General features: G+C 38.6%; 1 protein-coding gene across 2 annotated transcripts in view; it reads right to left on the bottom strand.

The window, feature by feature from the left end:
- Positions 1–12,407, bottom strand: part of Sos1 (SOS Ras/Rac guanine nucleotide exchange factor 1) — a 78,633-nt gene that overhangs the window by 49,840 nt on the left and 16,386 nt on the right. For both annotated transcript variants that reach the window (XM_021634352.2, XM_021634354.2), the window contains exons 2-5: positions 9,068–9,193; positions 4,677–4,808; positions 3,197–3,361; positions 1,299–1,508 (exon numbers count right to left, since the gene is read on the bottom strand). In XM_021634352.2, the coding sequence (XP_021490027.1) occupies positions 1,299–1,508; positions 3,197–3,361; positions 4,677–4,808; positions 9,068–9,193 (633 nt within the window). The remainder of the gene's footprint in view (positions 1–1,298; positions 1,509–3,196; positions 3,362–4,676; positions 4,809–9,067; positions 9,194–12,407) is intronic.

Below are 12,407 nucleotides of genomic sequence, written 5' to 3'. Positions count from 1 at the left end.
AATATTTGGTAAGTGGAAACAAGTCTTATGGGTCCAGCTTCTCTGCTTGTTTTCCGGAAATTAAGCTGTGTGAGTGTATGCATAAGTACTTCATTCTTTATTCTTGGTGATAGCCGTCCACTGTATGAGCAAATCACAACTCTATCGCTTCACCTTTGGTAGGCACTGAATTATTTCTAGTTTTGAACTATTAAATAAAGCTGCTATTTTGGTACGGACTTGTTTTTGTTTCTTCTAAGTAAAATACTAAAAGAATTGTCATAAAATATGTTACAAAAAGTCAATTTTAAATCCTTACTAGTTAATATTTCACAAGTAACATGGAAGTTTTACAAAGCCATGAACAGTCATTCTTCACTCTTCTCAGTATCTGATTCTTTAAGTCTTTCTAATAAGTGTGCAGAAGTATCTCACTATGCTTTTGGTTTTTATTTTTCTGATAATGATACTGAACACCATTTAGCAACTTTTGGTTGTTGATTTTTATCTAAGACATCTTTATCTCTCCTTTACATTTTCTTAAAAGCAAATTTAATGAAACAGTTTAAATGCTGTGCATTTCATACACCTAAACTAACTCAATAAATAGGGCTTAGCATATTTACAAACATATAAAATCCATTTAATTTTTGTAGTGGTGTAAGTTGAACCTAGGGTATCATATGCAGAGTAGACAAGCGCTCTGCCACTGGGCTGCCCTCAGCCCCTGCTCCTTTGCCGTTTATTCATCACTCATTGGTGAAAGCTGAGCTCCAAAGCCCACTCCTGTGGAATACTGTCCTCCTCAGGAAGCACTTTATGGTTAGTGAGGTTTGGGGCACTACCCTGAGGCTAATCTCTTGTCCAAATTTTAGCTCCCTCATGCTCCCAGTAATGCCGCTGGTCCAGTTCTATTCTGACGCTCACCACACTGGGCTACATTTACGTTTCTAGCTCGGCCCTGACTAGAGAGGGCTCAGCTCAGTGTGCTGCCCGACAGTTCAGATGCTGCTTGTAAGTATTAGCTAAATGAGTCAACTGAACCAAAAACATCTTCCACTGAAACAAGAGGCTTTATTCCTTGAAATAAATGGATTCTTATGTGAATTCATTTTCACTTACATAATTAGTCTAGTTTAGATTTTCTCTTTCAATTTCTGATGTTTAATCTCTTGAAACTGCTGTAGCACTTTATTTGTGATCATGAATAAGTCCCACAACTTTAAAAAAATTGACAAATTAAAAGTTATGAATTATGTAAGCTTAAATTTGAAGTAAAATGTAACAACACATACAAAAACAGTAGAAAATATACTTACATAAGATGAAAACAATTTGGAATTAGAGACAAAGGGTTCTCGAAAAACTTTTATTATTAGATTTAATTCTCTTATATATTGTCGAATTTCTGCCATGAATGCTTTTACCAAATCATAATAAGTTTGCTCTCCTGAGGTGGAAGGCTCTTCATCAGTTAAAGATAAGATATTTATATCTTCTACATCTTGATGAAACATATCCATCAATACCTATGTAGTCAGAGATTTAAAAAAAAAAGTGTGAAATAATAATGTAGTCTAATTTGAAAGTTAAATGTTTTAGGAATTCATTCTTTTCCTTCATGAGGGGGCATACACATGCCATTGTGTGTGTGTTGGGGGGCGGGGGAATCAGAAGACAAAGTGTCCCTAAGAATTCTTTGTACTGGGCTAGAAAGAAGAGATGGCTCAGAGGTTAAGAGCAATTGGTGCTCTTCTGGAGGACCTTGGCTCCATTTCTAGCACCCACATGGTGGCTCACATCTTCTTTAACTCCAGTTCCAGGGAATTCAATGCCTTCTTCTAGCCTCCACAGCAACCAGGCATGAACATATTGACAGACATACATGCAGGTAAAACACCCATACACATTAAAAAACAATTTTCTTCAAAAAGTTTACCACTATTCCTCTTATTGAAACTCATCCTTCCTCTTCTTGTGGACTTCTCAAGTGTCACTATAATATATTTTACGGTAAGCTACAATATAAGTCACCTTTCAACAACTTTGGAGCCTAGTTTTTTTTTAAAATTTTAAGCTTTAGAAACATGGTCTCATATAACCAAAGCTGGCTACAAGTTCACTAGGTTAGCCTTACATTTCTGATCCTTCTGTCTTCATAGGTGAGTGCTGAGATGACAAACAAGCACATCATGTTCAGTTTATGAAGTACTGGGAACCAAACCCAGGACTTTATACATTCTAGGCATGCACTTTACCAATTAAATATATCCCAGCCCCTTTTAAAACATGTTTTTCTGCATCTCATTTCTGTATGCGCATATAACAGATAACTCAAAAATATTTTACTCATATGATTCATTAAAAAGAAGCAAGAAGGGCTAGATAGAAAGCTGTGTGGTTAAGAACACCGACTGCCTTCAGTTCCCACCAGCCAGTTCAGAACTGGCTTATCTCAGGGGCTCTGAGGCCTCTTCTAGGTTTGCAGACAGCTGTGTTCTTGTGCCCAGAAACTGCTCCCCATGTGCCACATACATAAATATATAAAAAAATGCATCTTTTTTTAAAGTTTTGTTTTGTTTTTTAAGTAGCAAGTAGGCTGAAGAAGTCAATCATCCATTGAAGGCACTTACTGCTCTCACGGAGCACCTGAGTTCAGTTCCCAGAATCATAAACCATCTGTAACTCCATTTCCAGGGGCCCTAATCCCAACTCTGGCTTCTCTGAATCCCTACACTACACACATAAACTAATGTAAGTGCGCACATACACATTTAAAACAAAGTAGTAAACATTTTGTATTTTATTATCAGTTGAAATCATGAATACCAAGTATTTCATCTCCATTTAAAAATATCAAAACACTTGTAATTCTTCAAACTAGGTCATTTCTTTCACTCTAGATTATTCTATGAGAATAAACACTAACCAGATTCAGAAACCAAAAAGGTCAGAGCGTGAGGAAAGTGGAGTAGAATGCCATCAGAAAAGATCTTCTTCCCTGCACAGCCATTTAAATACCCCTCTCTACCCTCCCCCTCTACCCTCCCTCCTATCTTCCTATACCATAAACAACCTGGGTGCACTGCTATGAGACTATTGGGACTCCCCCAGCACAGTGCAGTGCACAACTCTGTTCTTTCTGAGAAGTACATTAGCCTCTAATAAACCATAAGTAAAGTTTATAAATACAACACACAGAAGCTGATTCTCCTACCTTATCAGCACACATTGCCACTTTAATGTCTTGTTTTGTAATTTCATAATGCCGTATATTTCTTACATAATTCCCCACCAGTTTTAAAATATCTGCAGAAATGTATTCTAATACTGCTACTATGTAAACAGAAACCTGGTGGTCAATTTTATAACCTAGGACCTCCTGAAAAATTAAAAGGAAAGCATGTTTAAACATCATATACAGTAAATTTAATATACCAATTAAAAAATAAAAAACATACAGCTTGGCTTAACTTTTATTGAAGCCTGTCATTACCAACATTTAATAATTTGTTTCACTGGTTCAATCATGAGAAATATATATATGCATGTCTATATATTTAAAATTCTTTCCATCTCTCTCAGAAAAAGGAAGCAGAACTGCCCCCGATCCTACACAGTATTGGAACAGTGCCCATTACTCAGTAAGGCCCTAAGCCAGAGAGTCGAAGTTTGGTGAGGGAGCAAATGGTCTCTTATCAACCAGTAATGCCTGAAAGAAATTACACAAAATCATTTTTCATACCAAATAAGAGTGATAAAATATTGGCATCCAGGAATAGCTATTAGTCTTATACCTCTATCCTTTCCCAAGAAACCTAGGGCCTCATGGAACATTCTTGGCTTTCTATGAAAACACAAGACAAACAAAAAACCATGTTATGTGCTACTAAGCGTATTAAATAATCCTATTACTTGACTTAATAGAGAGTATGTTCTTTGGGAGGCTAAAAATTCCTAAGGAAAGATGAGTTCTAAATGAGAAAGAAGAAAATAAAAGTCAGTCAGGTATAGCAATGTACACCTTTAATTCTAGCACTCAGGAGGCAAAAGCAGGAGGATAACAAATCTCAGGCCAGTACCAATCTGAGCAATAAAGTAAGAACATGTCTCAAAGTGGAAAAATAGCAGAGAAACTTTCACTGTGGTTTTAAATATTGTAATAAGGTGTGTGTGTGTGTGTGTGTGTGTGTGTGTGTGTGTGTGTGACTGAGAGTTAATTTGTCACAATAAACAAAATCAGCATTATTAGGATTTTTAGCACTAGTCTAGTTCTGGAAAGATTAAAGTGATCAATTAAAGTTTAAGGAGAAGGACTGGCTTGTTTAAGTAATCTTTAAGGAATTTTTGTTCCACAAAAACACAGATACTCACTGCAGGCTCAAATAGTCCTACACAAGATGCTAACAGATTTTAAAAGTGTATGGTATGGGACACTTAGATCTGATTAGCAAGAGAGAAATTTTACAAATTCTATTTTCTAGCAACCCTGGTGTAAACAAAATCCACAATATAACTTTTCCAGATCTCTTCAATTTGTTTCTTTCTATTGGTATGAGATTCCATTCAACCACTCTGCCCAGTCTATACTCATTATCACTGTACCCCTTCCCACATGAATCCCTGGAGAACTTAAAAGGGTTTTACTGTTCAGTTATTTTGCTTTTCAAAAGTAAGATGGCAGTATTTCAGCTTACTCTTAATAAATGATGAATTCTTTCTGCTGGCAGGGATAAAGGGTTTCTTCTCTTCCTCTTTTCAATAGCCGACTGGGCATCAGCTATTGCCCACTTATCAATTGGATGAGGGAAACTTTTTTGAACACGTTCCTTAGAAAATAAGAAAATAATAACTAAGCAACAAATAAAATAGTTCATCACTTCAAATTTACTTTTCAATAAAAAATCCACAAGGTTGAGCTTTCCACATAATTTCCACTGTAAAGAGAAACTTTAAAAATCCTGTGGTTGTCTATGTATGAGCTTCTTAATTAGGTGAATGAAAGACTGAGCAGACTTGTCACCAGGGAACCCTGCCCTCAACGTCACCGTCACTAACGACGCCTGCAAAGCTGGTAAGTCACCTTACAGCACTCTCACCTTCAAGGGAGGAGGACGATAAGCATCTTCAGCCTAATGATAGGAGCCAACTCGAGCTAGACTAGAGCTTAAAAATGCAGGTTGATTGGGGCAGCTCTCTATGTGGGTTCACTGGTCCCAAGGAAAGGGGCCAGGAAGTCACCATTCAGGGAAAAACAGAAAAGCAGGGGTGGGAGAGTGTATGCACAAGGGGGGGAGGGAGGAAAGGAAGAGGAGGAGAAGAGATGGAGGGAAGGGGGACCAAAATGTATGGATTATATAGGGAAACCCAGCCCCTGGGCAGCAAAGTTCAGGATAGAACTTTAGCCAGGATAGAGGCTATGGCTGGCATCCCCCTGTAACAAGTAAGGACTAAGGGATGCTGGGAGAAACCGGATCCTGGATGCTTTGGTTAAAAAGGTACCTTTTTAACAGCTTCTTCCAGGTCTGAAACCCAACAGAGACCTACACTTATTTAGTAAATACTAACTCCAATAAACTCTTATTTACTTGCATCTTTACTTTAATCCCAGTTATAAATACAAGGAGCATTTCCAATTAAAACCTCAAAGATTTTTTTTTCCATCACCCACCATGTCAGAGTATTTACCCTCAAAACTACCTACAGGTCACTAACCCTCAACGGCCTGCATGGGCAACAGTGTGCCTGTCTTTAAAGCACTGATCCGTTTTTAGCAGACTGCTTCAAATCTAACATCTAGAAGTCATTTAATTAAATATAATTGAAAGTTAAAGAATTTTGTAAGAATATTGTAAGTTGTTACAATAGCTTGATATCCTACTTTAAGGTAACTCCCTATTAGCTCCCTTCAGGTGTTTAAACCCTACTCAGATAGAGCCAGTAGAGGGCGCTATTACAAGCCTTCAACAGAGTCTCTGTATTCACCAGCAGTATGTACAACTAGATGAACTGATGAGCGTGGCCCCTGAATGCAAACCTGAATGCAATTTTTATCAGTAAATAAATGTCTACAGATTCTCTCGAGCTGGGCATGAGGCAGGAGTACATGCTGTTCGCACATCTGAGGGGCAGATTTATGAGCGCTTATCTAATCCCACCTTCATTCTATATTCAAGGCTGTTCATGTTTTAATTAAGTTACAAGTCAAAGGAATTCCCGTAGTTAAAAATTAAAGTAGCAAATTTGCTGCGGTACTGTGTGATAAAGGCAATACAAAGGTTCATATGGTGGCAGAGCAAATGGCTGGGAGGGCTGGGGAAGGGACACAAAGGAGCACCCAGAGCTTCGTGTCGCATCCCAGTAAGTGTTGTCAAGGAGCTGCAGCTTTTCTCCAGCCCCGTGAGTACTCTAAAACCACAATCCATAGTAACACCATGAAACCCAGGACATGAGAGTTGAAGGGAGGATTATTTGGGGAAGAGAAGCCAGCAAAAAGGGGACAGGAGAGATGAGGGAGAAGATGAGTAAGAACAAAGTATAAATGGCGCGGGCAGGAAAATGCCTTCCATTCTGGCTAGTGAGATGGTTCAGCAGGTAAAACACTCTTGCTGCACAATCATGATGACACGAGGTCAGTCGCCTAGTCTCAGAAACCCACAGGGCAGGACAGAGTAGATGTCAAAAGCTGCCCTCTGACTTTTATACACACTGCAAGCACGCCTGCACTAACATACCCTCTCCTCTCACTACCCTCCCACACCAATAAAAATAAAAATTTATCCACTAATTTGTTTGTGAACTTAAATAAATCAAGAAAAAAAAATGCAGTAAAAAATAACAAATCTCCACACTGGTGAGGGCATTGGCAGCCTTGGCTGGTGGCCTGAGCTTGATCCCCAGAACCCACATGGTGGATGAATAACTCCTAAAAGCTGTTCCCTTTATGCCAATATCACATGTGTACATTCACATACAAATAAAGTCAAACAATAAGTCTTCAATGGTTTATAGTGTACCCTCATACAGAAACTCAGTTGAAACAGGCTTTCCTGACTAAGCCTCAGCCTTACTTGATGAACCACACTAGTCTTGCTCATTTACTTCTGTTTGCACAGTCAACACATGGCCAGAGAGGCATTTCTGTAGCACCAGAAAATTGATTTTTTTCTTCAATCTTCACTTATGTCTGTTCTCTTCTAACAGCCTATAGAACTGTTGTAAGATATAGAAATTTATAAAATACTACTTTGAAATTATAAAATTTCAGTGGTTAAGAGCAAGTAATGCTTTTCCAGAAGACCGCAGTTTGACTCCCGGCACTGGTGTCAGGTAGCTGACAACTGCCTAGAACTTCGGATGGAGGAAGACTGTACTGGTTAGTTTTATGTCAATCTGACACAGGCTGGCATCATCAGAGATGACAGAAGCTCAAATGAGAAAATGCCTTTATAAGATAGGGCTGTAAGCAAGCCTGTAAGGCATTTTCTTGTAATTTGGTGATTGATGGGGAAAGTCTAGATAGCTCACTGTGGCGGTGCCATGCCCGGGGCTGGCTCTAAAAGCAAGCAGGCTGAGGAAGCATGGGAAGCACACCAGGAAGAGGCCTCCAGATTTCTGCCCTGTCTGAGCTCCTATCCTGGCTTCTTTCCAATAGACTACAATGCTATCACATAGGGGAGGCTAAAGAAACCCCTTTCTCCCCAACTTGCTTTCTGGTCATGGTGTTTCATCACAGCAGTAGGAACCCTAACTAAGACAGGGATCCAACTCCTTTGGCCTCTGTACTTGTGTACATACCTACACACAGATGTGTATACATACATATAACTACACATAATAAAAATAAACATTTTAAAAAGAAAAATAAGGCTTATTACATAAGTGACTGGTATCTCTATTATTGCCACACTCCCACATCTTGTAAAGTACTATCTCAATCTCCAAAGACTACACACTAGGATTTATATGGCTTTCTGTTCCTAGTTTCTCTATTAATTAAAGATAAAATTAGACAAGCATAGTTCTGTAAATAAATATGAGAAGATTTGATTTGTGTTTGCAATGTCAGCAGAATAGCAAATCTCTAGAATGTACCAATATCAGAATAATAAACAAGGTGAGACTTGTAAGCCCTTTCTGTAAGTCTCAATTCTGCCAAACCATGAAAGAACATAGCTAGAATCAAAAAGAAAATCCAACTGAAATTGTTAATGTGACACAGAGTCAGGCAAGCCATGCTACTCAAGATCCCTGTGAAACAACATCAATAGGTATTTCAAAGGAATTATGAATAAAAACATGACTTTACAATTAAGTGGAAATGGGAAGAAACCAGCCAGGCTTGGTAGAAAACTCTTGAAATCCCAGCAATTGGGAAGTGGAAGCAGAAGGATTAAGAGTCATTCTTGATTATACAGCAAGTTGTGTTCAAGGCCAGACTGCGCTATTATGTCATCCTGTCTCATAAAAACAAAACAAACAAAACCCTACGAAGAATGTACTGTAAATGAGTTAAGAAACAAGAATTACCCAATACAAATTTTTTTCTACATCCGGAACCTGTTACTTGGTGTTGTCTATCTCTGTCTCTCTCTCTCTTTCTCTGACCCTAGGGATGGAACCCAAGGTTTCATTAATGCTAGTCAGTGAGCTATGCCCCTGACCCTCAATGTTCCTAGATACTTATTTGCCTCACTTGAAGTCCAATCTTTGTTCCTTTGACTCTCTGAAATTTAAAGGAAATGTTTTTGGAATGAAACATTTGTATATATTCAACTCTTAAAAGTATTGAGTTCAAGGCCATTCTAGTTTGCATAATGAATTGTAGGACAGCCAGGACTAATAGGGAGTGTTTGTCTCAGACCATTCTAGTAGCAACATGAAGTTGTTCATTTAAACCAAAAAGTAAAATCTGAAAGTTTCACAGCTAAGATGCATAAATAAGCTACCACATGCCCAGCACAAAGTTTAAGAGACCTACGAATGAACCGAAGAGCACTTTTCTCCTTCACTGACTGTCATTACAACAAACAAAACAGGCTAGAAACACATACAGTCATTAGAAGACAGAAGTTGTCATTTGCCATACCTCCACATCTGAAGCACTCCGGGGCTGAGCTTGGCACAGCATATTTAATAACTGCAAAATTAATTCTTCAACATACTGAAGAGCATCATCATTAGACTCAAGAGTAGGATGAACTTGCCCCTGAACCTATAAACAAAAAGTGAGTTATTAAAATGTGCATTTATACTAAAGAATGTGGACAAGCCTACAAATAGATTAAATGGTATCCAAAAATTTGGGCTTCTCAACTTTTGTTGCCAGCCTTATGTACCATGCATGTTATTAATACTTTTGGGAGATCCATTTACCTAACTGTAATTTCAGTATTTTTGCATACACTACAGTTTGCAATGAAATGCAGAAACGGGAAGTAGGAAGGAGAGGCCAAGGTGGTGATAAAACATTGTTTTATGTGGAATTCCTGTCCAGAGCCAGTTAGAACATTCATTCAACATTCTATTTGGATGGAATTGACTTCTGGCCAATCTCTGTCCTTTGTTTAATTCTACCTGCCTCACCCAACGATAAGACCCAGGAGGATATGTTTCATGAGGCTCACTAGTCAACTCCAGCATCCAGTAGTACCAAAACACACAAAATACAACTTAGGATTTGTGAACACATTTCACCCTATATCAAAATGTGGCCAAGAAGCTGGCTCAGATGATAAAAGCATATGCTTGGTGACTAAGAGCCGGATCCACATACAAATTAGACATTTGTAACCACAGCACTCCTGCAACTAGATGGGAGCCTGAGACAGTAGCGCTGCTAAGAACCCGGCAGGCCAGCGAGCCTGGAGGACTCAGACCACCAGGAGGAAGAGACCCCATTTGCCTGCCTAAAGGTGGAAAGTAAGACCTTACATCCACAAGTGTCCTATGACCTCTATTTGTACACACACACACAGAGATAGAGAGAGAGAAAGGCAAGACCCTCCAATGGGCACTTTGACAATTTGTGATTTAGTCTGCTATACTGTGAGAAGATGGAAGATCATTTAATAATCTTTATTTTTCCATGACTTTTTTCAGACTCACTTAGGCTCTTGACCTGTACAAATCTAGCATTTTAATAACCAGCACAACAATTTTGCATTCCTTTATCACTCACTGTGGGTCAGAACTTCCTCACCAAATAAATGGCAAGAAAAGCCATTCCCATGAAACGCCATGGAAGTGGTGTTCTACGACACAGCCCACTTGACAGAAGCATCAGTATGGAGAGGATGACAGCCTCAAGGTGGGTGAAGCTGTTAGCAAAAGTATGCTAATGATGATTTTTCTTAAGAAGTATGTGCATCCACTTTACATAAATTTTAGGGGTAAATATTTGAAGAAAAGTAACATTTTAATAACTCAAAACTGCATAAGGGAATATTTTCAACTGGAGTGATTTCGCCAGTGAGCAAACAGCCCTAGAGGCTGAAACAGCTTACCTATACACTTTAATCACATCCTACAGGTTAGCTGTCAACCTAATTGTAATGTTTACCAAGTTTTCTACTTCATTAGATGACTACACCGCTTAAAATAATGGAGAGTTGGGGATTCGGAGTTTCAAATACAGTGCTCTCCATTCGCTAACACAATGTGGGTCTATAATAAACTCACTCCTCTACATTCAGCATGATACTATTACCCTTTCTAAAATTCTGGGAACATGTTGTACTTTTGTACATTTAACTGCACGCCTTGATGACTCAAGCTGTCTTTCAGAGACCCTATATCCTCATGGCTAATTTACTAGCAGTGAATCCTAACGTCACTTAGAGCAATGCTTTTAAGTGGCTATCAGCCAGATTCCTTTCTAAATTAGTTATTAGTAAGGGGCCTCGGTCTCATAGTGTTTGTCCTGTAAACATGAGACCAAGTTTAAATGCCTAGAGCCAACTTAAAAATCAAAAGCTGCAATAATAATAAACAACAAACAAACAAACAAACTGCCAAGCATGGTACAGTCATACCTGTACCAGAGAGGTAGAGCTAGTAGAAACACTCTCCAGCCATTAGTGAGCTCCAGGTGCAGGCAGAGACGCAGTTACCAAAGCACAGACCTCTAATTCTGACTGTGGGAGTTTAAGGCCAGCCTGGCATACACAGAAAATACTAGACCATCCAGGGGCCACTCTGAAACCCTGTCTTTAAAACAAATAAAAATAAAGAAGGCAGAGAAGCAATTGAGGAAACCATCCTCCACATGCATGTACAGACATGTACATACCAAACTATATGCATGCCCCTCACCACCAGCATACAGACATACTAGTGATGCAGTCTACTTTAGGGTCTCTGCTTGTTACTTCTCTGCACCTTCTTTCACCTCTTACATGTGTCTGCTGCTCCCTGCCATTCTCCCAAGTAATATCATAGCTACACTCTGAACAATCACCCAGATAACTTCAAGACTATCCCTCTCTCTCCTGGTTTTAAAACCCATATTTCAAATTATCTGTGAAATACTTCCATTGCTCACACATGTCAAATTAAACATTAAAACTTTATAAAGTTAAACAACAAAAACTAGAAGATATACGGTATTTTCAAAGAAGTGTGTGTGTGTGTGTGTAAAACAGTATAAATAACTCTAGGTCCACTGAGATGTAATTCTGAAAAAAAAATGCCAATATTATGGATAACATATTTATTCAAGATCTCAGAATCACACATAATATAGTCCTATAGCTGGTCTCAGATTCACAATGTGGCCAAAGATCACCTTAGACCTCTGATCTTCCTGCCTTCAGATCCTGTTGGCTACAGGTGTGTATGTGTGGTGCTAGGCAGGCACTCACAACTAAGCTACACCTCAGTCAACATACGCTCTGTTAAGGGCTAGCTATACAGGAGTCAAACACAAGAACTGTTTACATTATTGGTTTTATTTTCTGCTGTGTACCAACCCCTTCTCCAGGTACTACACTTTGATAATGGAGCTCTAATAATGAGTTGTAATTTTATGTTCTCCTATCAGTCTAGGTGGATAATGAAGTTCCAATCAGGAAAGGCCTTGTTCATACATTTATAGATCTATTTTCTTCTGTTTTGACTCCAACCTCTGGCATTCCGAAAGTACTTGAATCCTGTTTTGTAGAGGTGAAGGCATAAATACTTTTGTGGCAACAGGCTAGGAACTTGGTTAATTCCAGGAGCATGCCTTCAAACAGAAACTATTCTATGTAGGATATCAGTTTAAACTAAGATAGACATTTTTATTGTGCAAAATGAAATTCATTATATAGAGCCACATAATAACTAAAAACAATAGCTGGGTAGCTGTTTCCAATACTAGTACATTCAAATGCTGGTTAATTCTGGTATTTTATGTAAACATTTTTGAAATTCACGTTTGATAATTTTGT

Source organism: Meriones unguiculatus, chromosome 1 (genome assembly GCF_030254825.1).
Source record: "Meriones unguiculatus strain TT.TT164.6M chromosome 1, Bangor_MerUng_6.1, whole genome shotgun sequence".
Classification (NCBI taxonomy): domain Eukaryota; kingdom Metazoa; phylum Chordata; class Mammalia; order Rodentia; family Muridae; genus Meriones; species Meriones unguiculatus.
This window is presented reverse-complemented; position numbering and strand designations above follow the sequence as displayed.